The sequence below is a fragment of the Acomys russatus genome, chromosome 4 (assembly GCF_903995435.1).
Source record: "Acomys russatus chromosome 4, mAcoRus1.1, whole genome shotgun sequence".
Taxonomy (NCBI): domain Eukaryota; kingdom Metazoa; phylum Chordata; class Mammalia; order Rodentia; family Muridae; genus Acomys; species Acomys russatus.
In genome coordinates, this window is record NC_067140.1 from 56,483,817 (window position 1) to 56,511,016 (window position 27,200).

A 27,200-nucleotide genomic window follows, 5' to 3' on the forward strand; every position below is an offset into this window, starting at 1 on the left:
TAGCAAAGGAATCCCAGATGGGTATCTTGCTTTATCCTCTTAGTCACAGGAAACAAAGACATCAGGCAAAGGCTAGGAGGTGTCAGCATCTAGGATCTCCACAACGTCCCTAGAGTGTGAGAGGAAGGGGCTGGCATGCTACGGCAACTCACATGGAGGTAGCACTTGAGCAGGGTGGTGTCGATGATCTGCAGTAACTTCTTCTTGGACTTGATGGTGGGTGTGCCTTCCATGAGTGGGGAGGTGCTGGACTGGTGGTCTGAGTCATTCAGCTTCTTCACCAACTGGCTTCGTTTCTGAAAATGGCAAAAACATGGGGTCAGGGCCAGGACGGGGTCTTCCTTCATCACCCAAGCGAGTTAACTCTGAATGCCTGCAAATCAACTCCTGTCCATTACCTGAGATCTCACAACAGCATTCATGTTTTGCCAGAGATCAAAAGACATGATTGTTACATTGTCACAGTCCTAGTGATAAACAAATCTCTGCCTTGTTTCTGCAGTGCTAGGGATCCAACCCAGAGCCTTGCATATGACAGGCCCTTCACCATGCACTTTACCATGCAGCTACACCCCAACCCCCAGCCCTCCAAGCTACCACTGGGTCTTAGATTAGCTTTTGACTATTCTAAAACGTCACCCAGCTGGGCACGGAGGCACAGGCCTGTAATCCCTGCGACTCAGAAGGTTGAGTGGGGAAGATCATAGCTTCAGGCTCAACTTAGGCAATACAGTGAGAGCCCATCTCAACATAAATAAGTGAATCAAAGCAGTCATCTCATTTGTACTTTCTTGTGCCTGACAGAGCCCATAGTTCTTCTTTAGCAAAACACTGGTACTGCTTAAATTCCTGCATCTCCAAGGTCACCAAGGACCAGGAAAAAGTGTTTTGCCTCCTAAAGCTGAGATGGCAGAAGCAAAAGGCCACAGGTTTCTGGGAATACTATATCCCAGGAACTGTTTATACTTGGCTCAGGGCTCCAAAGTGTGAACAATGAGACATGCCTGTGTGCTCCTTGCAGGCTGCCAGTCATGGGGGGGTGGTGCCCTGGAGCTCAAAGTCAAGGATGCACCAAGACTGAGATGCCTGGTTGAACCAGCTGGCATTTACTGACCCCGATGCAGCAGTGAAATGCAGCACTACAAATAATTTTCCAGAGATGCTTTTCCGAGCCTACAGGGATACCTGGAAGAGTAGCCATAAGGTCTCTGACATGAATACACACACAGCAAATAAGAAGAACTTTCTGTGACAAACTGTGAGTCAAGAAGCTTAAGGGAGGGCTGGAATATAGTTCAGCTGGTGAGTACGTGTCTGCCATGCCCGAATCCCCAGCATCACATAACTGGGTGTAGTGGTGTACACCTATAATCCCAGCCTTGGGAAATGAAGGGAGGGGGATTAAAGTTCAAGGTCATCCTTAGCTACAAAGGGAACTCAAGGTCAGCCTGGGCTATATGAGATCCTGTTTCAAAAAAACTAAAGCTTTACAGAGAGGTAAGTTGTAGTGTAATATGAAAGGACCCTTTCATATTAAAGGGTCCATATTAGTAAACTGAAAAAAATTAGGCCATAAACATATGTTATAGAAGAAAAATTACTGACAAGGAAGGACTTTCCCAATATTTGGAATTTCAAGCTGTAAACTATAAAACAGAATATATACTTTGAGTTTTTAAAATTGTAATAAAGAAATCAATAAAAGCACAACAGGCTGGAGAGATAGCTTAGTGGTAAGGGCACTGGCTCTTCTTCAGAGGGCCCAGGTTTGATTCCCAGCACCCACAGGGCAGCTCGCAGGTGTCTGTAACTCCAGTTCCTGAGGATGTGATGCCCTCTCTCCTCTGCTGACACCGGCATGCATGTGTTACACAGACACACATGTCAACACAGCAGCCATATATATAAAATAAAAATAAATAAATCCTAAAACAAACAGATAGAAGCTAGTTCATGGATACACAGAAGAAACTAAACAAACACCGCTATTCTCTGGCTTATACTTTTTGTTTGTTTTAGAGACCAGGTTTCACTATGCACCTCTGGTGGTCCAGAACTCACTATGCCTATCAGAGTGGTCTTGAACTCACAGAGCTCTGCCTGTCTCTGCCTCCCAAGTGTTAGAATTAAAGTTGTGGTGCGCCACTATGGAGCTTTGGCTTATACTTTCTATGTTTCCCAAACTATAGGCATCCCCCCCTATAATTATGCATGTCATGAAAATGTTCATAACAATTAAAACTTACCCTTTTAGGTCATATAATTCCTGTGACTATGCTTCCTGATATAAAGATTTGGTTTAAACAAAACAAAACAGCCCCCACCCTTAACCAAGGAGCTATGGATAGCTGGTGGCTTCTGGGGAGTGTGTCAGTTAAAGATTTTTTGAAGGCGTGGCTCCAGCGGATGGCCCCACACCTAGTAGTATATAGACAGCACAAATTGGACTCAATGGGTTATTTTTTTTCAAAGAGGACACAAAGTTAGGAGGTTTGGGAGGAGCTAAGGGTGAAAAACAATCAAAATACATGGTATGAAATTCTCAAAGAATTCATAAAAGTATTTCAAAGACAAAAAAAAAAAAAAAGGCTTGAGAGTACTATTAAGTTGGAGGCAGCAGCAGATGGTCCACACCAACTGCCAGAGCTTCCCTTATGACCTCCTGAGCCCTATTGTTGCCACAGGGAAGCAGGGCTGGAGCTCCGAGCCAGAAGCTCCTGCACACTCGGTGTGTTAGGCCTACCTGTGTTAGGTAGTCAATGAGAGCTAAGTGAGCCTTCTCCAGTTCAGCGCCAGAGAGTGTGGGCAGTGGGTTGGGGTACTGCAGCTGTTTCCTGTAGTCTGTGGGCAGTAGGTCGGGGTACAAACCCATCACGTGGGTGGGATCTGTAAGAAAGGAAAGCATGCTTCCTTAGGAAAGAAACCCAGAAGTTTAGGGACAAAATACAACATGACTATATGATAGATAGTGAGCCCCAAACCAACAGTTTACCATTTATTTCATTTGGGGATGGGGGGCTTGAGACAGGGCCTATGTAAGCCTGGCTGGTCTGGGCGTTATTGCATAGACCAGGCCTGCCTCAGATCTGTGGCAATCCTCCTGCCTCTGCCTCCCGAGTGCTACAACTGTAGGAATGCATAAGCATACCTGGATTACTCCTCAACCTAGGGAGTGAGTCTGAGTTCAGGAAAGTTTAGTAAGTCCCCTAGGTGACCTGAACACTGTATGTAAATCTCATTAATATGTCACAAAATGGCAAGACCATAAGGCAAGACTTCCCTTGAGGCCTCCAGAAGTCACTAACCCCATGTCACAGTATCCAGCCCATCTAAGAGGACCTTGCTCTTCAGGATCAGGATCTGTTAAAGCACTGACAAGCATGGGCAGCCCAGCAGAGCAGCCTCACCAAAGCCCGAGCTCAGGGAGGAAGGCACTGCGGAGAGCTGAGTGAACACAGCCTTCCCTGCCGCCTGCGCCACACCCATGCCCTACTCTACTGAACACGGTGTGATGAGAGGCTAGGGGGCAGCTCAGTGTTCAAGTTCCATTTTCCTTTTCTTTCTTCAGGGCCTAGACCACCTCTTCATTCTTACTTTTGTTTGGTTGTTGAGACAGGGTCTCAAACCACATGTCAGGCTTGCCTAGAAGCCACTACGTAGGCCAGGATGGCTTGGTACAATCCTACTGTCTGAAATTCCCAGGTGCAGAGACAACACACAGGTTGAGTCACCATGTCTGACCTCCCTAAGTCTTTCTGCTCCTGGAGAATGCTATCACATCAATCCCCCACCGAGCCTCCACCCCCCGCCACATGCAAGCACTAGCATTGTCAACACTTAGGATTCGCTTTGAGAGGAGGGGGTTCTGAGTCCAGGGTTGTATCACATACACAAAACAGCACACACACAAAATAGAAACACATGAGAACAAGGAAATGATGTTCCTCATGCAGAGAAAACTCTATCCACTCTGTTGACTGGGCAGTTCCCGAATTCCCAGGTACTCTTTCCACCTCATGTACATGTGCTGCCTGCTCCCTCAGCCTAGAACATTCTTCCCTAGACCCTGGCATGGCTCTTGGAGACACCATCTGTCAGGTAGTAACTAAAATATCACCTTGGTGGAGAGGCCTAACTATTTCATATTCAAATGCAATCCAGATCCCTCAGCACATACTGTGGTGACAAAGAGAATAAAACAGCAGGGGAGCAAACACAGACATCTGGACTCAACCCGTGCTGCACTAGGGGGAAGGAGCCCTGTGGTTGTAGACAAAGTATTTCCGCCACATGAGACTTCCCTGTTGTGGGGTCTTCCCGTGGCTCACACCTAATGTGCCTCTATATGGCTTCCTCACCAACGCTGTGCACCCATCTCCGGCATGGCATTCCAGACTACCTGAGTTTGGCTACTGTGAATTAGCTTATGTGCAGGCCACAGCCGCACTGGCCTGTGGGTATTCTCCCCCAGATCACTAATGTTTGGAAATGATTGAGAGCAAGCTGGCTCACAACTACAAAAGAATACTCTTTTTTAAACCACACCAGACCTAAGGAAACAAAATCCCTCACAAATGTACTTTAAAGCAAACAGCAGCTGGTCAGCAGCTTCAAGGACTTGTTTCTGGCTAAGCCGCCTGGGAAAGCTGCCAGTACAGGTGAAGTAAATAAGAAGCATGCAGGGGACCTGTGACCTCACCTCAGCACTGGGATTACACACGATTGTGCCACTGCACTTGACCTCTGTGGCCTGATCTCAGGTCCTCGGGCCATCACCTGAAATCTGACTGGGCGAGTTCTCCAGCCCCGCCTCCCTTCTCAACAGTATCCTGGTTCCTTTGGTGAGTTCCTTCCGGCAAACTGTGTGTATTTGTGGTTGGAGGACTGCCCTAGCTTTCAGAATCAGAGGCACCTAACCCTTCTCTACACTAATACAGGCTGGGAACGGGACTGTGACCTCATCTTGGGGATCAGATACTTCAGCCCTGAGAAGGTAAATTGAGGATGATAAGCACGTGGCACACGCCCATCCCACACACCCCTCCTGTCGCTCCCCTTCCTCAAAAGGAGTCTGGTTTCTCTTGTCCTAAACCTGTAAAGACCCTTGTAAATCAACAGAATACAGAAGGCATTGTAGTCACAAAAAGTATTCCCTAGGGACCCTAGGTCACACCCTCTGGAAAAGCCAGCTGTTGTACATGACACTGGATCAGCTACGTGAGGACTCACTTGAGAAAGACTGAGGACCCAGGACCCAGACAGCACCAACTTGTCAGCCATGACAGTGAGCTCCCTTGGAAATGGCTTGTCTAGCTGAAGACCTTGGGGGCTGGCAACTGATACACCAACAGGGAGTGCCTTACAGGGATGAAGCACCATGGGGGCGGTGTGGGGATAGCTAAGGCAGCGGTCATGTTAGAGCAGGGTCACCCAGTCTGTTGTGAACTACAAACTAATTTCTGTCCCCTTCCTGCTTTGAGAGCCTCCAGAGTTCCCTTTGCCACCATGCAAAATTGATCCATCAACAAATGGTGGTGGCACACACCTTTAGTCCCAGTACTCAGGAGGCAGAGGCATCTCTGTGAGTTCAAGGCCACCCTGGTCTACAGAGGGAGTTCCAGGACAGCCAGGGCTGCACAGAGAAACTCTGTCTCAGAAAAAAAAAAACAAAAAACAAAAAAAACAAAACACCAAAATTGGTCCATTAATTTTACGAGGCCCTCTAACCACCACCTAGTGATTCCCTCCCCTGTTCAATTGATCAGACTCTAGTGAAATTACTCAGAACTGGTCTCCATTACTCATAACCAAGAACCCAAATGACTGGCCCAGGGATAGGTGGGGGAAGAAAAAAGAGGAAGGTGAGAACAACAAAAGGACATGGCAGAAAGCCAACAGATGCAATCATAGTAGCAGACATAGGGCGCAGTAGTCTGCACTGTCCTAATGACCTCACATGACCTTCATGGAATACTCTAGGGAGCGCTGCCATTACGCCTCTTCAATAGAGGAGCAAACTGAAGCAGGCAGTCCAGTGCTTTGTATCAGCTTTGGCAGGCTGCACTAGCTAGTGTTCTGTTGCTGTCACATGACCAAGGCAACTTAGAGAAGGAGGGACTTGTTTGGCTTACGATTCCAGTGGGATAAGAGTCAGTCATGGCAGGGAAAGTGTGGCAACAAATGGAAGACATGGCGGCTGGAGCAGCCACTGATGTGGGCATCAGTTGAAGCTCAAGCAGGAAGCAGAGAGCGAAAGTGAAATGTCGAGAGTCTAGATTCTCAGAGCTCATCTCCAGTGTCCTACTTCCTCCAACAAGGCCGCATTTCCTAAACCTCCCAAATAGCACCACCAACCAGGGGCTAAATACTGAAATATCTGAGCTATGGAAGACATTCTCATTCAACCCACCACACAAGCCAACTCCCGCGGGCCCGCTCTCACTGCTGCACTCTAACAGAGAGGGCGGGCTTTGCAGCAGTGGTCCACGCTGGCTCCCAACAACAACCCAGGAACTTCTGCCTAGCCTAACATTCAGTGAACACTAGGTAATCGATCATGTATAATTGTTGGATCGGATGACTGTTACCTCTCTTTAATGATGTGGACAAAGCATTCAGGAAAACTGGAGGCCTGCATTAATGGGTGAGACCACATTAGACAGGGTAGACTGTAAGTGTGTAAGCACTGTGGCCTCTCACAAGAGCTTGTTAGACTCGCAGGTGAGCTCTGAGGAGAGCGAGACTCCACCAGCAATTCCTACCCCAAAGCCACACCTGCTTGTTACCTGTGCCAAGCTTAGCAAAGACTTGCATGGACTCATCAAAGCGCTTCTGGCAGAAGAGGTTGAAGGCATACAAGTTCTTAATGTGATGGATTTGCTGCTGTTTTTCACTGTCTGAGTCATCTTTCATTTCCTAAGAAAAGAGAGAATAAATAAAAGCTCATCACTCTCCATATACTTGCTTTTGCTCATTCTAGGCAGTGAAACACACTAGAAGGCAGAGATGCTACAATGTACAAGAGCAACATGGTACCCAACTGCACAGACTACCCCACAGTCTTCTTCTAAACAACTATACTAAGACTTGGTTACATAATTAAAACATTTAATTTAATTGTATGTATATAGATGTTCTTCCTGCACATATGTGTGTGCACCATGTGTGTGCAGTGTCCACGGAGGCCAGAAGAGAGAGAGCATCAGATTCCCCTGGAACTGGAGTCACAGTTCTGGAGTGACAGCTCTGAGCTGTCACAGGAGTGCTGGGAATCCAGCCTCGGTCCTCTGCAAGAGCAGCCAATGCTCCTAACCTGTGAGCCATCTCTCCAGCCCCCTAGTTACATAATTTCTTAAAATTATTTTTACTTTATGAGTGTTTGCCTACATATATGTGTGTGTGCGCCCCACATGTCTGGTGCCAGGAAAGCACAAGAGAGGGTACCTGCAATCTTCTCATCACACTGTTAAGTAACTATGCAATGGAATTCACTAGGGCTTCTACCAAGTGCCTAACTAGCGCCACTAAAGTCTATGAAGGCCATGACAAACAAGGAAAGAGGAAGAAACTGCCTCAGCCTAGAGATCACTGAGGATGTATGCTAATTAATTAATGTGAGTGCCAGATTTGATCCTGGTGCATACACAAAAGGGCATTAATGGAGAGCTCGCCAAATCTAACCAAACCTGAAGTTAAATTTATAAACAAAACCTGCTAGGCAGTGGTGACACACCCTTTTAATCCCAGCACTTGGGAGGCAGAGGCAATGGGATCTCTGTGAGTTCAAGACCAGCCTAGTCAATATAGAGTGTAAGAAGAATCCAAACTGAAGCCATTTTGAATAAAACTTCCATCTTGAATAGGAATAAAAATTGAAGTTTAAGTTCCTAAGAGCTCCTTGGGTAACTGATACCCTGTGTGGCAGAGAGAGACATGTAAGTGGGGAAATGACGTCCTGGTTGGCAGGTTGAGACATGAATGCTAGGCAAGTCGCCCTGCCACAGCTGAATAACCCAACCAATGGGAAGAGAATAAGTGTGCCACATAGGGAACTGTTCCTAGAGAAAGCCCTTATCCCTGAATCCTGACACATAGAAAAATGTAACTGTAACCTGGACCAGATGTTTATATTTTTTCAGGTTTAAAAGCTCTGTAACATTCTTGCTGGGGGTCAAGGGCAGTTGCAGTTCAGCTCCTGAGTCTGTTCTGTGTCCCTGATCAATTAGTAGCAACTTTATTACAATAAACTTGACTTGGTGTTTGAATTGTGTTGGATCCAAGTAGACCCCATAACAGAAAATTCCAGGACAGCAAGGACTACATAGAGAAACTCTGGAGAGATGGCTCAGAGGTTAAGAGCTCTGTCCGTTCTTCCAAAGGTCCTAAGATCAATTCCCAGCAACCACATGGTGGCTCACAACCATCTATAATGAGATCTGGTGCCCTCTTCTGGTGTGCAGGTGTACACACAGGCAAAACACTATATATAATTAATAAATAAATCTTAAAAAAAAAAAAAAGAAAGAAAGAAAAGGAGAGGAGGGGAGGGGAGAGGGGAAGTTAGGGAAAGGGAGGGGAGGGGAAGGGAAGGGAAGAGAGAAGAGGGGAAGGGAGGGGAGGAGAGGAGGCTAAGAGACATACCCGGGAAGGCTCCCTAGTACAGTGAGCACTGAGTTCAGAAGGGACAGCAGCACAGACCCAACCTGGGACTTAAGGGCCAGAGAAGAGTGTGTGCTCCTAGCAGAGGGACATCACATGCAGAGCCCTTGAGCCACAGAACCCGCAATGCTGCAAGATGGAAGGGCTGTGTGCCTTGAAGAGGTGGGAAATGTCCTGTTTGTGGCCAAAGGCCAATAACGCTGTTATTAGCATTATCTCCCCGCTAACCTTTCCCTCTTATATCTTGATCAAACTTTACTAAACTTAACTTCTTTAAAATGCTTCTTAGAGGGCTAGTGGGATGGTTCAATGGGTAAGGACCCTTGCTGTGCTAGTCTGGTGACCTAAGTTTGATTCCTGGATCCCTTGTATAGGTAGAAGGAGAGAGCCTACTACATAATGTTGTCCTGACCTCCACACGTGTGCCTTAACACACATACACCCAGACATATGTGTACACATACACACACAAACACACACAATATTAAACTAGGAAAATACATAAAATACATAAAATAAAATGCTTCTCAGTACGTTTCTTCCTCTCCACTCCAGTCCACTACTATGAGCACACAGCTATACCGCACTGTGTATTGAGGCTTGGTAAACCTGGCTCTGTCCTCTTCTCAAGCTTACTCCCAGATACTTATGACCTTCTGCTCAAGTCAGGATAACTTCAAATGTTCTAGAGCTGTGCCATGCTAGTTTTTACTTTTCTTTCTTTTTCCATTATTATATGTGTGTGCGTGCACACATGTGACTGGGTGGTAGGCATGTGTGTGCACATACATGCATGTCAATGAGATACTAGGCTGATGCAGGGAATCATCTTCAATCACTCTTCCACCTTATTCAATCAGGCAGGCTCTCTCAATCAAACCCAGAACTGGCTGATATGGCTAGTCTTGCTAGCCAGCTTGCTCTGGGGGATGACCTGTCTCCACCTTCCAAGTCTGAAATTATAGGCAGGCCATTATTATCCACTGACATTATGTGGCATACATCCATTAGGCAACTGGCATACATGTGGTACATAGACATTCTTGCAGGCAAAACACCCAAATACATAAAAATATTTTAGTTCTTAAAAAAAAAAAAATTAAAAAAATGAAATACTGGGGCTAGAGAGCTGGCTCGGCTTAAGTACTGAGATGTACTTAAGATGGCTTCCGTACTTAACGTGAACTCAGAGCCTTAGCACACTAGTAAAAATCTAGCCAGTACAACTATGGACAACCACAATCCCCATGTTGAGAAGATATCCCCTAGGCCAGGCAGTGTAGACAAACTGGTTGTCTCCAGGCTCAAAAAATAAGGTAGAAAGTGACTAAGGATGCCACCTAACATCAATCTCTGTCTACCACATGCCCATGTGCACGCGCGCGCATGCGCGCGCACACACACACACACACAGAGGCATGCATGTATGCACGAACGCATACAGAATGCCAATAAAAATATTTTAAAATGCTGACTCTCATTAGCCACCAGAGAAATGCAAATTAAAACCCCATCAGGATTCCAGCTTACCCTAGTCAGAATGGCAGGCATTATGAAAATGAGAACCAACAAATGCTGGCAAGGGTGAGCACAAAAGAGAAACTTTATACACTGCTGGTAGGAACACCATTGTGAAGACCAGGGTGGAGGTTTCTCAGAAAAGCTTAACCCCAATCTTCCATATGACTCGGCGTCAGCACTCCTGGGCAGGGAGGGCTTCAAGCCAACGTATCCTACAGACTGCTGCACACCAGTGTCTACTGTAGCACCAATCACAACAACTAAGTTATGGAGCAGCCACGGTGCCCGGCACAGAGGCAGGAAAAAGGAGAATGTGGCATATGCTCACACTGGAATTTCAAAGTTCAGGAAAATGGAGGCAACTAAAAATAATAAATTGAGTCATGCCAGCCTCAGGAAGACAAATATATACCTTTTCCCCTCATTTATGGTTCCTAGATTTTATACAGATACAAAAAAATCTTTGCCCAGGCCCTTCCCTGTGTGTGTGTGTGTGTGTGTATAAAACATTAAAGTAGTAGTAAAACTACTTAGAGGACAAAGGGGACCAGAGATAGGAGAAGGGGGAGAAAGGGAAGAACAGAGAGAAAAAAGGGCAATGTACTCAACATAAAATATTTACATGTAGAAAAGCTTGAAAAAATAGGATTTTAAATTACAGAACTTTTGCATGTAAAATAAAAGTTGCTTTTCAAAACAGCCAGCATGGGCTGGAGAAATAACTCAGCCCATAAAGGGCAAGAACAGGAAGCACAAGGGCCCCAGGTTGATTCCTGAGACCCACGTAGAAACCTGTGGAGTGGTGCTGCCTGCAGTCTCAGCACTGGGGAGGCGGGGCGAGGAGGCTCCGTGGGGCTCAGTGCTAGCCAGCCTAGCCTAAGTGATGAGCCCCAGGTCCCATTGAGAGACTCTGAGGGACAACAAGGTGGACAGCCGTCCTGAGGCACAACACCTGAGGCTGGCCTCTAGCCTCCACATGCACACCACAACAGTGCATGTACACCAGTACACACACATGCTCACACACGCACACGCACGCGCATGGACACACACACACATGCAAGCAGCCACTGCAAGTAATTAAAAGTGATCGCTGCTTTTCCTTCAGAGACAGTTTGCAACACCTATCTAGAAATCAAGCTTACTATTACCATCATCAACACCTCTTTAGGTTAAACTAGTTTAATGCCCAGACTAGGCTCATAGACTTATGGACATTTCTGGAAATCAAGTCCACTCTCTGCAGATACTAAAAGACATACATAAGCCATGTGCGTCAGTGTATGCCAGTGGAGGGTGAGACAAGGAGACTGTCACAAGATCGAGACCAACATGGACTACATACCCTTGTCTCAAAAATTTAAAAATGGAAAAAATAGCCGGGCGTGGTGGCGCACGCCTTTAATCCCAGCACAATTCGGGAGGCAGAGGCAGGCGGATCGCTGTGAGTTCGAGGCCAGCCTGGTCTACAAAGTGAGTCCAGGATGGCCAAGGCTACACAGAGAAACCCTGTCTTGAAAAACCAAAAAAAAAAAAAAAAAAAAAAAAAAAAAAAAAAAAAAAAAGGGGGGGGAAATTACTAGCAATGGGAGTGAAAATGAACAAGACACACTGCTGCTTTGCTGGGAACAACAGTCCACATGACCACAAAGCAGAGTGGCTGCAAATATCTGAATGAGATTTGTATCTCCCAATATATTCTAATGTCAGGCACTTGTTTCCTAGGGGGCAATACTGAGAATTGAGGGTGAACCTTCAAGAGGTGAGTCATGATAGGAAGGTTCCAGAACACTCTGAACAAAAGACATTGAGAGAGAGCTGTTGCAGAAGGAGCCCTGGCCTCTCCTGTCCGCTCATGGCAACTGACTGCATGCCCTGTATTCCCATTCATTCCAGGTGGTAGCAAAGCCACGCAGTGGCCCTTATCACAGAGCCTGCACTACTGCACTTGAACTTTGGATCTCAGAAAATGTGAGGCAAATAAACACACCTTTAGCTAAGCTGTCTGTGGCTACAGTGGTAAAAAGCTAACTGGCCCAGTGACCACAGTAAGCAGAAGGCTGCGGCTTGGTTCAGTGTAACAAGCGAGGCCATTCCAGACCCTGAAGAAGGCTTGCACATGCCATAGAATTCACTGTTCAAAGAATCAAGGGGCCCTCTAGTGGCTAGATCCAACTACACAATATTATGACATTCATGACATGACTATTACTGTATGTTAATTGTCAATGTTAATTAATAATGTTAATGTATGCATTATCTTTAGTTATTCCAAACCATATAATATCTACTAAACTATTTTATTCTTCCATTACTTTTTAGAAGACACCATTAATAACTGACATCCATTCTACACTTGCATAGATCAATAAGGTAAAATCACTTAGTTACATAGATACTTGAAGGTGGACTCAAACCCTGAATCACAGCCCCCAGGCTTCCAGTTTATTCTTCATTTATATAAATATAGAACTAAATACAATCTAAATACCAGTCTCTATATGATGTTCAGCTGCTTTAGAGAATGATGAGAGGGAAAAAAATAGAAAGAAAATAACAAGGAAAGCACTCTGCCTCCCAAATCTAAAAGATGAGACTTACAGCGAGCTGCAGAGCCAATTCAAACTGCTTGTCTTGAAGAAGCTGTTGGATTTGGGTTGCCATGGGGACAGGGATGAGTCTCCAAACAAAATGATTGCTGGCCACATAGATAATGTTTGATCTGGAGAAGGAAGAATATGGGTAAGAGGACACGGGATTCACAATGGTACATGGACTTGGGAGCCACGCAGCAGCCACAGTGAAGAGAGAAAGTCCTTACCCGCCTGAGGTAATAAAGCGGGGCCTCTGCAACTCAATGCTCTGAACCAGAAGTCTCGGTTCAAGTGTTCGGATCTCCACGTACCTGGGCAACACTGCAATGATGTATGGAGGCTGGTGCTCTGCAAGAGAGGACATGTTGAGCTTGAGTTCTGGTTGAAGGCTTTGGGTTAAGGATGGGCTTGCATTCAATTGCTCACACGAAGGTGATATAAATGGATTAAAAAAAAAAATCCTCAAGCTAAGCACCAAGACAGGAGAATCCTACACTGCAATTCACAGGAAGGAAGTGATATCAAAAAACATCTCTTGTATAAGAGAGCTATACCAAGCTTTGCTAACATGGCTGGACCAGCTCCCACTGTGCCCTTTAAAAGTTTCCTGTGGTCCTTTCCCACCTGTCACAAAGCCAGGTTGGTAGTGTGCAGCTGTTCCACACTACTGAACTGCCTTGCACTCTCACAGAAAGGGCAGGGGAAAGGCCGTTTCCTTTCTTCTTCCTCCTACTTGCTAAGGTTTCTGCTTGAGATTTTCAGGAAAAGAATGCAAAACTCCACTTAATGGCTGCTACAGGTGGAATGTTCCTGTCTTTCCTAACACTTACGTACACTAGATGCTGAATCCCCAGTGCACTGGTGTTGGGAGCGAAGGCCTAATGAAAGGCAGGAGGGACTACAGGTCCCTGTCACATCTGGCTTCTTCCTTGACTTTTTGAAAAGAATGTTTACATACCCACTCTTCCTTTCTGTACTTTGTAAAGATACTTTGTACTTAGTGAGCTGGGTGAAACAGAAGAATCTATAGAAGTGCTAAAGTCAGTACATACACATACAAAAAAGCCTAAAATCCTTGCTATGAAAGCCTTCCTGTGTGATAAGGGAGATTACAGAACGTGTATCTCTGAAGACACATAGAAACTCAGAAACCCTAAGACTGAATAAAGACCAGCTTTACTTTATACTGATTGAAATAAATTTACTGCTTGTACATTACATTAAACTTAACTGCAAAAATGTAAACACAGGTATTACAGGTGTAGCTCAGTCTGTGGTACTGTCAGCACAAAAATAGTTCTTACTTCACAGGGAGTAAGAAAGAGTTTGTTCTGGAGCTAAACATGAGTGACTGTGGCCTGGGAACACAGATTCAGGGTTTCCCCAAACACTATGTTCCACCGTGACTGTGGTTACCTGAGATGTTATTAGGTGCAGAACAAAAGAAATCACAAATAGAGTTATCTTTGATTTGGGGCCACAGGAAGGCAGGTTACAGCAAAGCTAGGAAACGGTGCTATAGACGTTAGATGCTATCTGATGACATTCTTAGCTTTGAGATTGGTAAAAGTTAGTGGTTCACTAGGAACACACTGTAAAATTGCTGTTTTTAAGGTTTATTTTATTATTTATGTATATATGTGTGGGGGGGTTGCTCACAGAAACCCAAAGAGATTGCTGCATCTCCTGGAGCTGGAGTTACAGATAATTAGTTGTAAGCCACTGGACATAGTGCTGGGAACCAAACTCTGGTCTCCTGCAAGAGCAGCAAATGCTCTTTACCGCTGAGCCATCTCTCCAGCCCCTACCTAAGATTCTACCAGCTTCCCAGTCAGTGCCTACCACGGGCCTCTGATGGCCAGCCTACCTAATTCCTGCGTAATTTAGACTGCAGGCTGAGTTAGTCAAGCTCTGCACAACCTCTCACTCATGGCCAGCTTGCCTTTTGCATCTTCAGTCAGTTTTCACCCTGTGCTGTTGGCCCAGATGAAGGAACTGGTCCTCAATCCCATCCCAGACTCCTGTCTGCCCTGGTCCAATCTTACCTGTGTAGGACAATATCTCCATGTCTAATTAACCAGATTTCCCTCTCTGTGAACTACTGGATTATAACACCTCCATGGGCTCTTGTCTCTTCATCTGAAACATAACCCTTTTCTCACAAGATAGAGTCTCTCGGTACACAAAGCACTAACCATGTTTGTGTTTCTGACTGCAAAGAAAATACAGCAAGAGTGTCACATGCTTCCAGAAAATACCACTACAGAGCAAAGGGAGCCTAAGGCAGGCTTCAACAAGCCCACTGTGAAAACAGCCTGCCCTTCTAAGTCATACATATTAGAGGGATAAGTAAACAATTTCCAAATGCAGACTGTTTGGCAAAGGAGCTAATAAGAGCTAATGACAGGAAAGTGAAAGAATAGAAATGAAGACATGGAGACGGTAGTAGACAGCCACTTCCTGAAACCCATGTTCTTTGTACAGTCTTCTTCCTCTGAAGTAAAACTCAACTTCCAGGGCCGGGCGTGGTGGCGTACATCTTTAATGCCAGCACTCAGGAGGCTGAGGCAGGTGGATCACTGTGAGTTCGAGGCCAACCTGGCCTACAAAGTGAGTCTAGGACAGCCAAGGCTACACAGAGAGACCCTGTCTCGAAAATCATCCCCTGCCCCCAAAAGCCAATAAAAAACAAACAAACAAAAACCCTAAAAATTAAACAAAACAAAAAAAAGGAAGCGGGGATCTGGGAGGTGGGTAGTCTGCTAGAGCCATGATGGAACTGATCCTACAGGGATGACACAGCCCCAACCCAAAGGACAAAGCAGCAGCTGCTGCTGGCCTCACCCATGGCCACTGGGATGTCTGTCCAGTTCAGGGCACATTTCTGAGTGCAGATGCCTTCCTCGTTGAGCACCACAGTGAGATCATCCTGACCCACGGCCACTTTTCCATCTGCCAGAGGTGCAACTAAAGGCTCCAGCTGCTTGCCTGTGGGGAAGAGCTCTTTGATGGACCCCTTTCCATCCACCTGTAGGAAGACATGAGGGGAGTCACCCAGCACTCCCCAGACATGAATGCAACCTGGAAAAATCCACACACACTCAAACCAGGGAAGCCAATGACGTTAACATGGTATCTGTTATGACAATCTTTTCCACAGTGTAAGAACAGAGAAAAGCATCCGTCTGGCACCTACCAATGCTAGGTGCTACAATACAGAATATCACTTCTGGCAGAAATGCATAATGGTACCAATAGTTTATCTGCTAGGGTTGTAGTAGAGCTACCACAGGAGTCAGCAAGACCACTCCTAGTTACTGTCCAGGGAAATAAAAGTTTACATTTATACAAATCCCCAAATACATATAAATACAAATAGCAGCTTTATTCAGAATTGCTGAAAGTGGGGAGCACTTGCTTCAGCACTCTCCTTCGGCTGACGGGCCACTAAAGAAACTCCAGGCCATCGTGTCAGGACGACTACGGAGTGGTGAAAACAGTAACCACCAGTGCACAAACACAGAACCTCAGACGCACTCTGCTAGGCGGAAGATCTCCACTCCATACAATCTGTTTACATGACAGTCTACAAAACAACCAAACTTAAGATACAGAGAGCACATCCCTGGTAGTGGAGGACTGCAAGTTGGATGAGGGGAAGAGATGTGGGAGGCGACAGAGTTGCTTTTTTGTTTGTTTGTTTTTCGAGACAGGGTTTCTCTGTGTAGCCTTGGCCATCCTGGACTCACTTTGTAGACCAGGCTGGCCTCGAACTCACAGCGATCCGCCTGCCTCTGCCTCCTGAGTGCTGGGATTAAAGGCGTGCGCCACCACGCCCCGCTTGACTGAGTTGCTTTGAATTGTTACTGTGACATTAGTTACATCACCCAGATATCTGTCACAATCAGGGACTGCACAACAAAAAGAACGGGATTTAACGTATGCCAGGGTCCTAATGCAAGATTTGCCGCCCTCAGAAAATAAAACCTCAAGAAGGTGAAGGGAGCTGGGCACAGTGGCGCACACCTTTAATCTTAGCACTCGGGAGGCAGAGGCAGGCAGATCTCTGGGAGTTCGAGGCCAGCCTGGTCTACATAGAGAGTCCAGGACAGCCAAGGCTACACAGAGAAACCCTGTCTCAAAAAACAAAAAACAAAACAAAACAAAAAAAGTAGCCAAGAGTTTAGCTTACTCTTATGAAGTGAGGAACATTCCATCGTTTCTACCTAAAGCATGCACATCAGAGGGGAAAAAGCAATGTTGTGGCTATTCATCACTCTATACTAGAAAAAACAAATTATAAAAACAATTTGTATAGCAAGATAAGTTTTAAAACATACACAGGTGTTTTACCTGCATATATGACTGTGTACCGCATGTGGTACCTGTGCTCAGAGAGGACATCAGATCCCCTGGAGCTGGAGTAGCAGCTGGTGTTTGGTCACCTTGTAGGTGTTGGAATTGAACCTGGGTCTCAAGCAAGTCAGTGCTCTTAACCACTGAGCCATCTCCAACCTCCAGCAAGTTAAAAACAAACAAACAAACAAACAAACAAACAAACAAACACAGGGTAGAAGCTCATATAGTAAAAGGCAAAAAGTTAGTATTTTTTCTTTTATTTTCTTTTTGAGGTGCTGAGGATTCAAACAGAAGGTCCTACCCCTCACCTGTACTTGTTGTTTCTGATCTGGGGGAGTCTGAATGATTTGCACATCCTCTATTTCCTTATCTATATTTTCTATAGTACACCTACTTAACTTAAGAAATAAGTGAAAGGAGCTCGAGAGATGTCTCAGGGGTTAAGAGCACTGACTGCTCCTCCAGAGGTCCTGAGTTCAAGTCCCAGCAACCACATGGCGGCTCACAACCATCAGTGATCTGATGCCCTCTTCTGGCCTGCAGGTGGTGTAATGCAGGCAGAGCACTGTATACATAATAAATAAATCTAAAAAAAAAAAAGAAGAACAATAAAAAAGAAAGAAAGAAGTGAAAATAAATATATTAAGAGATTGTGAACTCAAAAGTCTGAAATACTTAAGCTAACACTAAAATTCAAATGTAATTCCTGAGCAGCCTGAGCAGTAGTAACATGAAGGGAAAGGGTGTGATAATTGGACAGATAGACAAACAGTCATCAGATACTATACGTAGTGATACAGAGAAAAGAAACCTGACTTTGCTTGGCTTCAGTTGCACGGACACCTGACTTGTGGGAAATACTGAGTATGTACACACACACACACACACACACACAAGCACACACATACAGACACACGCACACACACACACAGACACCTGACTTGTGGGAAATACTGAGTATGTACACACACACACACAAGCACACACACACACACACACACACACACACACGGACACCTGACTTGTGGGAAATACTGAGTATGTATACATACACACACACACAAGCACACACACGGACACACGGACACTTGACTTGTGGGAAATACGGAGTATGTGTACACACACACACACACACGCACACACACGGATGGACGGACAGACACACACACACACACACACACACACGGACACCTGACTTGTGGGAAATACTGAGTATGTACACACACACACACACACACACACACACACAGAGAGAGAGAGAGAGAGAGAGAGAGAGAGAGAGAGAGAACTATGCACAGAAAAAGGAATGCTGTTACATCCGAAGCTCTACTTAAGGCAGTCTCCCGACCTGTAGTTAAGAAGCGACGACCATGTAGCAAGGTAAGTGTGTGATCACTTCCCCAAGGCAAACTGATGAGAGTTGCAAAAACAGAAGAGTTTACCCTGATCAGGTAGTAGTCTCTCTTGAAGCCAACACAGATAGAATTTTCACACCACGCCATGGACTTGGGCACATCCGGTACACTAAAGTCCCCCTGAATAAAGAGAGTATGAGTTCAGTTGTAAAGATGTTAAAAGGGGATGGGGTAGGATTCACACCTTTCTCTCTTTTTTTTTTTTTTTCGAGACAGGGCCCGGCTACACCTTTCTCTTAGACTACTTCCAGTCTGCAAAATACCCTACACCCACACCTGAGCACAATTCCTGTAGAACTATATAAATAAAATATAAATCACCAAGGAACTGGAAAAGGTGAGAACCCACTATAGATGAGGCAATTGGCAGGAATGCTGTGGAATTACAAAGCAATGGGCACGAACCAGCAAGCCCCAGGGCGCCATGTCAGAGCATCTGCCTAGGGAGGACTTCAAGTTGGCGTTCTTCACTAGGTCTAAACAGGAGACTGTGGACTGGCTTCAGTACCAGCTCCCACCCCACCCACACAGATAGCACAGTGGACTTTACCTGCAGTTCGTGGAATTCCCTGTCTTTCCAGAAGTACAGCTGCAGCTTCTTTCTCACCGCCACACACATTCGCAACACCTCCTCACCAGACTCGGTGTGCTGAGGAGAGACACTGGAGCCAATGAGGATGCGATAACTCCACCACACAGTGGCAAGCAGACTGGCAATGCGCTACCTCAACGTGAATGCAACCTGCAAATCCCCTGTACCCTAAAGCCTCACTGTCAAAGCCGGGTGGAGGGACACCACTCTGTTGAATATGTAGACACACCTGGTTCAGGATTACTTCTTCCACACCACAGTCCCAAGTCAGAGTAGGTCTTTCATTCTAAAACTGCGCTATCTCCCCAACCACTTGTTTCCTGAGTAGACGTGAGCCACAAGAGCTAACAGTGATCAGAGCTAAGAAGAGGCCTGGGGAGCCTAGAGAGCAGAAGGATGATGAATTGGCAAAAACAAGATGTCTTTTTGAGCAATGAAAACTCCCAAGTGACAAAGACCACAGTAATCTGCTTAGAACAAGTCAATTTAATATCACAAACAGGTTCATGATACTGTTAAGGTCTTGCTTTCCCACCAGTGGTTGGTCTGACATCTGTCTTTACCTCTGGTAAGTCACCTTCTGACACAGACACCTTGCATTTTAATTAGCACACGGGGAATGAAAATCTTGCATCTTTGTACGGCATCTAGTATGATCCAAAGCAAAACATTCTCTCTGAAGGCTGCTGGGTTTGGATGTCACAGTCATTCTTCCATGGAATGGTAGAAACTAAGGTGATGCTGGAGTCATACAGCCAAAGTTCACCTGGAACCCACTCACCTGGAGGTCACAGGTGAACAACGATGCTCCCTTCGCCTTTGAAACTGTAGTGATTTGTTGAAATGTCAGTAAGTCATGGACATAAATGTTGTTTTCTGTTTGGGAGGAAGTACAACACTATCACTAAGACAAGCTCTAATTTAGTCACAAAGATAAAAGCAAAGAATCAACTGTGGGGCCGGGCGTGGTGGCGCACCCTTTTAATCCCAGCACTGGGAGGCAAAGGCAGGCAGATCTCTGTGAGTTCAAGGCCAGCCTGGTCTACAAAGTGAGTCCAGGACAGCCACAGCTACAGTTGCACATTATAACAGCGGCCCACTCTGGGCTCTATCAGTACAAACGTCTTCTGTTCCTTACGACTCTGAGCTGACTTCGGGAAAGCAGCTTTCACTTCAGCCCTCCTGCGTGTGTCCTTCTCAAACGTGGCAATGTGTCAGCATATTTATCCAGGAAATAACTTTCTGAGCTACATATGCTAGAAAGCTCCAGTGAGGAAAAAGAAATTCTCTTTGACTATTTTTTAAGATTGTTGGAATATGGTCTGGCGCTTTGTATTTGTTAACTGCTTGTCCCTCAAAATTCTTACAGTTTACAAGCAAACTGCCTCATACCTTGCCTAAGAAATTATTCCTGATTGGCTGATTAAAAGGCAAACCTCGGCAGGGCAGAATGGGGTAGGTGTGGCCAAAGTTCACGGGCCTTGGGAGAGAAGGCTCTGGGGAAGGAGAAGCAGACAGGTACGGGAGGAGGAAGAGGAAGAGCATCGCCAGGGAGTAGGGAAGAGTCACGTGAGCCAAGAGGAGGAAAGAAAAGGCCCAAATGAACAACCTTAGCAGTATTTTAGGATTATGGATGGGAGGTAGGCCAAATAGAAATTATTAGAAGCAGATGGCATGGGGTGGAGGATGGGAGATAATGGAAGCTTAGGGAGTTAATATCTGCCATGCTCCAGGTAATAAGGCTATTCTAAAATATATCAGGTGTCTATGTTTTTATTGATTGTAAAAGTGGGTTAAATAATACCATCATCATAATTATAAGCCCAATAACAAACATTCATTAGGCCATACTTTTAAATTAATAGCAACATAAGATTTATTTATCTATGCAATTTATGCATATGAGTACTCTATCTGCATGTGTGCTTACATGACAGAAGAGGGCATGAGATCCTATTACAGATGGTTGTGAGCCACCATGTAGTTGCTAGGAATTGAACTCAGGACCTCCGGAAGAGCAGCCAGTGCCCTTAATCTCTGAGCCATCTCTCCAGTCCTGTCTCTAGATTTTATACAAACCATGGCAAGGATTTCTGCCTTCCAAACTTGGGCAGAAGGATTACCAGAACACTGGAACTGGGTTCTCAGCTGGCTCTTACAGTGAAGATTTAGTATGTCGTGTTGAATTGTGGACCCAGGAACTAAGTTGAAAATGCGTCTGCTCTTTAGGCCTCTGGTTAATGAGTACAGGGCGTGAGATAAGTTTCTACTCTTCAGCCTCTGTGGCTTTGCAAGCGAGGGCTCTGACAATGCTGGCCCATCTGCCTCTTGCTTAATAGCTTGCCATTCCTCACCACATGTCCTGAGCCAGGCCACAGGGAACACCTTCTGCCATATGACACAGCCTTGCCTAAGCTGTTTCCTGCCAGTCAGGGAAAACTTCTGCCTATTTCTCTCTTCCTATGGAAACAGTTAGCAGTCCTTGCAATTCCTCAGACTCCACAGGACTGTCACAGTCTGTGTTACCATTTCCTTTTAAATTTTGGCCATGATAATCAGCATACAAATATCAAAGGAAGAAACAATGTCTCATTCATCTCAGTATTTCTAATGTCTACTTCAGACTTGCACAGGGTGTGGCTCACAAATACATGATCGCTGGGTGGATTATTACTTGTTGAAGGACACGGTCCACATTCATGCAGATGCTGTCTTTGTCACCCAAAGCCCTGCTGATCTGGTTAGAAGATACCAGTTCATTGTCAATTACTGCCACATGAACACAGGAAACACAAATGTAACCCCTTTTCTTACCTAACAAGCTGACTAGAATCTTAAACTGGGAAACCACATGGATCTGGAAAACAGCAAATTATTAGAAGACTCAGTTAAACATTTCATGTAAGGTTTAACAAAAGTTCACTTAACAAGAAGACTAAATCAGACTGACGGGCCTGTACTGGTTACAGACACCGAACTCATTGTTATGTGTAAGCACGGCTTCTGCTTGTGAAAGAGGACTCGGGCACATGAGCACGGACAGGGAGGGAGGCCCTGTATAAAGAGGATGGAGAGAAGAGGACTCAGAATTAAGTAACATTGTCAAGTTGTAGCTTTGGATAGGGCTTGAGTGTGTCCCCCACTGGCTAATGCAGTTGTTGGGGTCCTGGTCCCCAGTGTGGTGATATTAAAGGGTGAGGCCTAGTGGGAAGTCTGTAGGTCACTGGGGATATGGAATTGAAGAGGGAGAGTTCGTGCTCATGGGTTCCTCGGTTAGTGCTCAAGAGAGGTACAGCTGTTAGAACAGGTCAAGTCCCTTCCGGAATCATGTCTGGCTTCCTGTTTGACAATATGACCTTTCCTTGTTGCATGTGTGCTGTCATGAGGCCTTCACCATGGCAGAGATGCTGGCCATGACATGTTCCTGAACTTCTAGAACTGTGAGCTAAGTCAACCTCTTTTCTTCCTAAAGTAGCTGCTTCAGTTATTGTACTGAAAAACAGACTAACACAGCAGGGCCTCCCAGAATCCAGACAGTTTTTATAGCACTGCTCACGGCCACTCACCTGCTGGATCTTTTTGGAAAAGTTCTTATTGGACTTCTCTAGCGTTACTTCGAACCTGTTACAACCTACAGAAAACAAACAGACCTCTGTAGCTCCAGACACGGAAGTACATAGAGAACAACAAAAATGTGGCATCATATGCACCCATTCCTGATAAGTCTTTACAAACACCTAAAAGACTCCAAGTTGGAGGTCTAAAACAGACAGCTGTCTTTACTGAGCACAGTAGGTGGCTTTCAACTCCAACGCTATAGCAGAGGATTTCCACATGCACCTTTGGCATCAGCAGAAAAGATCACACGACACTGACCATTGCAGCAAGGTACCTGGAGTCAAGATCTCACCCTACAAAATACCTTGGCCAAGTGCTTCACAGGAAGCCGGGTAAGTAGTAGACAAGCACGAGAGCCCAAGCCCTGAGACCCAGCAAAGTCCACTTCCGGCTGGAACCACCTCCCAGCAGCAACCCTACATCCTGCACCACCAGGACAGAGCCAGCAGCAGCATCTCCAAGCTAGAGCAGGGGAATGCATCTACACTTACTGCTGCTTTCAGGTGAGGCTACATCTGCAGGCACTGTTGCAAAAGAGGGGAAGAAAGTCAACACCATAAAAACATATGAGCCCAATCTTGCTGGGGAAACACATTTAGCTGCAGAAGTTACTGAACCAAAATACGAGCAACTATAATAGTAACAACAGCTACTACAAGGCAGAGACTAGACACAAAGCGCTGGGTGGGCTTAATCTGTATTTGTACCACCTCACAACTAACCCCAAAAAGCTGGTATTATTATTCCAATATTTTCTAAGAAAAGGCCTTACTCAGTAGCCTGGGGTAAGCTAGGCTTTACTACATAGCTCAGGCTGGCTTGAACTTACTACAATCCTCTTACCTCCGCCTCTTGAATGCTGGGATTATAGCATGAATTGCCACATGAGTTTCCACTTTTTCCTAGTATTATTTTATTACTGGGGGAAGGAGCACCATATGTGATGGCAAAGGACAACTTTGTGGAGTCGGTTCTCTCTTTCTGGCCTTACACAGGTTCTAGGGATTGAGCTGGGGTCGTCAGCCAAGCACTTCACCCACTGGATCATCTCACTGGCCCCCCTTTTTTTGCTTGTTTGCTTCTGAGACACGATCTCATTGTATTTGTGAAACAGGGCTTTGTTATACAGTTTAGGATGGTCTGGAGCGCCTGTCCTTCTGTTTCAGCCTCCAAAGTTGTTGGGATTACAAGTATGTGGCACTATGGCAGGTTCCAACATCATATTTGAGGTGTCTGATGGATCAAGGAGCTGGGGGAACAGCCAGTGTTGGACAAAGATCTGTTCTCACATGGATATAGCTGGAAAAGAGTGATATTCTGTTTTTTCAAGTAACTAGATCTTCATTGTTGATAATACAGCAAAACTTGACAAAGGGAGTTTCTTAGAATGGAGACTCAATCTCAGACATATCAGTGAACTTTTCGTTCTGTTACATTGAGAGCCCCGTGATGTGTCTGATGTGTTGGGTGGCCCTTTTATTCATGCATGATCTGAAACTTTATGCACTAGCATTGGAAAAAAACAGTTTCACCAAGTCACAACTTTCCCAAATGATAGCATATTCCATTCTAGACTATTTAACATCACACTCAGTAGTCACCCCAACCTCAATGGAAAAACCTTTAAGGGCAAGATCTCCAGAGGACAGGGTCTCCAGAGCTTGCCCAGGCCTGGTTCCTGTGCATCACAGGGCTGTGATCCAGAGCCAGGCTGCTCAGTGGCCATTCCAGTTGAGTACAGTGGAGTTTGAGGCTACAAGCCAAAGTAACTGTTGGTCAAGAGGAAGCTAGAAGATGAGTTTCCCGTGTGTCTGGACATTTGTGGAGAGGGGAATCCCCAGGTTCTCTCAAACAACAGTAACCAGGAAGCTGGTTTACTCCAAGAAAAGAAGTGGTGGCTATGTGGTGCCCAGAGCAGGTTTCAGAAGCTGGTGAGAGCCAGCAAAGCAACCCTGGCTCTCTGCCAGAGCCTGAAAGCAGAACCCTGAGACCTGGTCACCCCTCTTAGCAGCTGCCTCATGACAGGAAGCACTGGAGCGTCTCACAGACCCGTCTTTCCTGGCTGTCCCTGCAGCTGCCTGTGGCCATGTCTCATTGGGGGTATGTCTGCCTGGACTCCGCCTTTGCACACAGCCCATCCTGCCCTCCCCCTGCCCTCCCCCTGCCCTCTCCCTGCCCTCCGCTACTCTTCCCTAATTCTCACGTCTCCCATCTGCCCTCCTGCTTTAGTTTCCCTTCTCTAGTGGAAGCTGGAAGCGCAGTTTGGGGAAGCCCTTCTAGCAATGGTTACTAGTTGAATAAATGCTCGATGAGTTTTAAAAAACATTCAAGGTCTGAGAAGGCAGCAAGCTTATGGGGTAGGCATCAACTGGCCACAAGTCTCATTTTCTGTTGAAAGCTCTAACTTTATAACTTTTGACAAATACTGCCAGTTGTGTTCCTTTGAAGTGACTTTGTTTAAAAAAAAAAAAAAAAAAAAAGCCAGACACAGTGAAAGGCACATGCCTTTAACCCCCGCACTAGGGAGGCAAAGGCAACTGGATCTCTGTGAAGTGGAGGCCAACCTGGTCTACATAGTGAGTTTAGGACAGCCAGGGCTACATAGTGAGATCCTGTCTCAAAAAACAAAACAAAACAAAAAAAATCTTTACTCAATGTCCCAAGAGATCTGAAAAACTAGTCTTTCAGGCAAAGCTTAATAGTCCATGAAAAACAAAAACAAAAATAGCCAAATTCATCTTATAACTCAACAAGATACAAAATCGCTTTCTCTGAGATAGCCATGGGCCTGCATACCTGAAACAAAGTATGTGGGCCATGCTAGTCTTGAACTTGCAGCAATCCTCCTGTCTCAGCTTTCTACATGTTGGAATTAGAGGCATGCAGTCATCACATCTGGCTTGAAAGATTGTTTTGGTTTTGTTTTGTGAAATAGGGTCCCAAACTGTAGTCCAGGTGCCCTCAAACTGATGACAATCCTCCTGTCTCAGGCTTCAAAGTGCTATTATAACAAATTTGAGACCCCATACCTTGCTGATTCTTTCTGTTTTGGCTTTTTACTGTAGTGTTCTGCATTTGATCTTAGCCAAAAGGTTGAGAAGCAATTATTATCTACTTTCTGGTCCACCCCTCACACTTAGATCTGAGCCCATGGTATATGGCCAAAAGACAACTGTTAAATGTTTTAGATAGTTCAAGGCAAGGTCAATATTTAAATCAATGACTACATATGTCATAGAATAAAAATATTCTAACTTTGAGAACTCAAACTTTAAAGCAAGGATTAGCAAAGTAGCACCCAGAGGCCAAGCTGGGCCCTGTGTGTGTGATAGAATAGAACACGATCCTTTTCACATTTACACTTCCTCTATGGCTGCTTTCATCCTGCAGTGGCAGAAGTAAACTAATGACACAGATTTTATGGCCCATAAGGGCTAACTTAGCCCCCCCCCCCACACTCGAAGATTTATTTATTTATTTATTTATTTATTAGTTTTTTGAGATAGGGTTTTTCTGTGTATCCTTGGCTGTCCTGGGTTCACTTTGTAGACCTGGCTGGCTGCAAACTCACAGAGATCAGCTTGCCTCTGCCTCCCTGAATGCTGGGATTAAAGGTATGCACCACCACGACAGGCTTGAAGATTTAATTTTTAAGTTTTTTAAATTTTATATGTGTGTGTGTGTGTGTGTGTGTGTGTGTGTGTGTATGTATGTGTGTAAGCCAGAAGTAAGTATTGGATCCTCTAGAGCTGGAGTTACAGGTTCTTGTGAGAGGTCCAGTGTGGATGCTGGGAACTAAATTAGGGTCCTCTGCAAAAGCAGCATGCACACTTAAGCACTAGGCCATCTCTCCAGCCCACCAACTGGATGATTTGCTGTTGTTTGTTTTTTAAGGATTTATTTTTATTTATGTGTACATCTGTGTTTCCATGCATGCATATGTAGGTATCTGTGGAGGCTAGAAAAGGGCACCAAATACCCTAGAACTGGAGTTACAGGCAGCTGTAGCCACCCAGTGTGGGTGCTGAGAACCAAACTCAGGTCCTCTGGAAGAGCAAGTGTTCTTAACTGCTAAAGTGACTTTCCAGCCTTACACGGACTTTTCACAGGAGAAGTTTGATGACGCCTGACTTAAACGTAAGTGGAGTAACTTAGAAATGAAATAAACTTTCTGTTTTGGTCTCTGGTATCTCCTCTTAATGTTTATAGAACCTGATTTTTCTTATTATTTTGTTCCTGAGACTGTCTCACCATGAGTCAAGCGAAGCTGGCCATGAACTCATGACCCTCCTGTCTCAGCCTCCCAAGTGCTGCAGCTACAGGTGTGAGCCACCATGCCTGGTGACTTTTTCCTTTTTTTTTTTTTTTTTTTAATTATGAGACAGGGTCTTGTTATACAGCTCACTGTCCTTACACTGTGATCCTTCTGCCTTAGCCTCCTGA

General features: G+C 45.4%; 1 protein-coding gene across 3 annotated transcripts in view; it reads right to left on the minus strand.

The window, feature by feature from the left end:
• The window catches only part of Vps39 (VPS39 subunit of HOPS complex), a 43,778-nt gene that overhangs the window by 8,159 nt on the left and 8,419 nt on the right, over positions 1–27,200 (minus strand). For 2 of the 3 annotated variants that reach the window (XM_051144440.1, XM_051144441.1), the window contains exons 3-13: positions 22,706–22,770; positions 21,954–21,996; positions 19,921–20,015; positions 19,098–19,196; positions 18,575–18,667; positions 15,618–15,801; positions 13,001–13,121; positions 12,781–12,901; positions 6,786–6,915; positions 2,744–2,886; positions 153–296 (exon numbers count right to left, since the gene is read on the minus strand). In XM_051144440.1, coding sequence (XP_051000397.1) covers positions 153–296; positions 2,744–2,886; positions 6,786–6,915; positions 12,781–12,901; positions 13,001–13,121; positions 15,618–15,801; positions 18,575–18,667; positions 19,098–19,196; positions 19,921–20,015; positions 21,954–21,996; positions 22,706–22,770 — 1,238 coding nt within the window. Of the gene's footprint in view, positions 1–152; positions 297–2,743; positions 2,887–6,785; positions 6,916–12,780; positions 12,902–13,000; positions 13,122–15,617; positions 15,802–18,574; positions 18,668–19,097; positions 19,197–19,920; positions 20,016–21,953; positions 21,997–22,705; positions 22,771–23,248; positions 23,282–27,200 lie in introns of all 3 variants that reach the window. The other variant, XM_051144442.1, reaches the window with a different exon arrangement.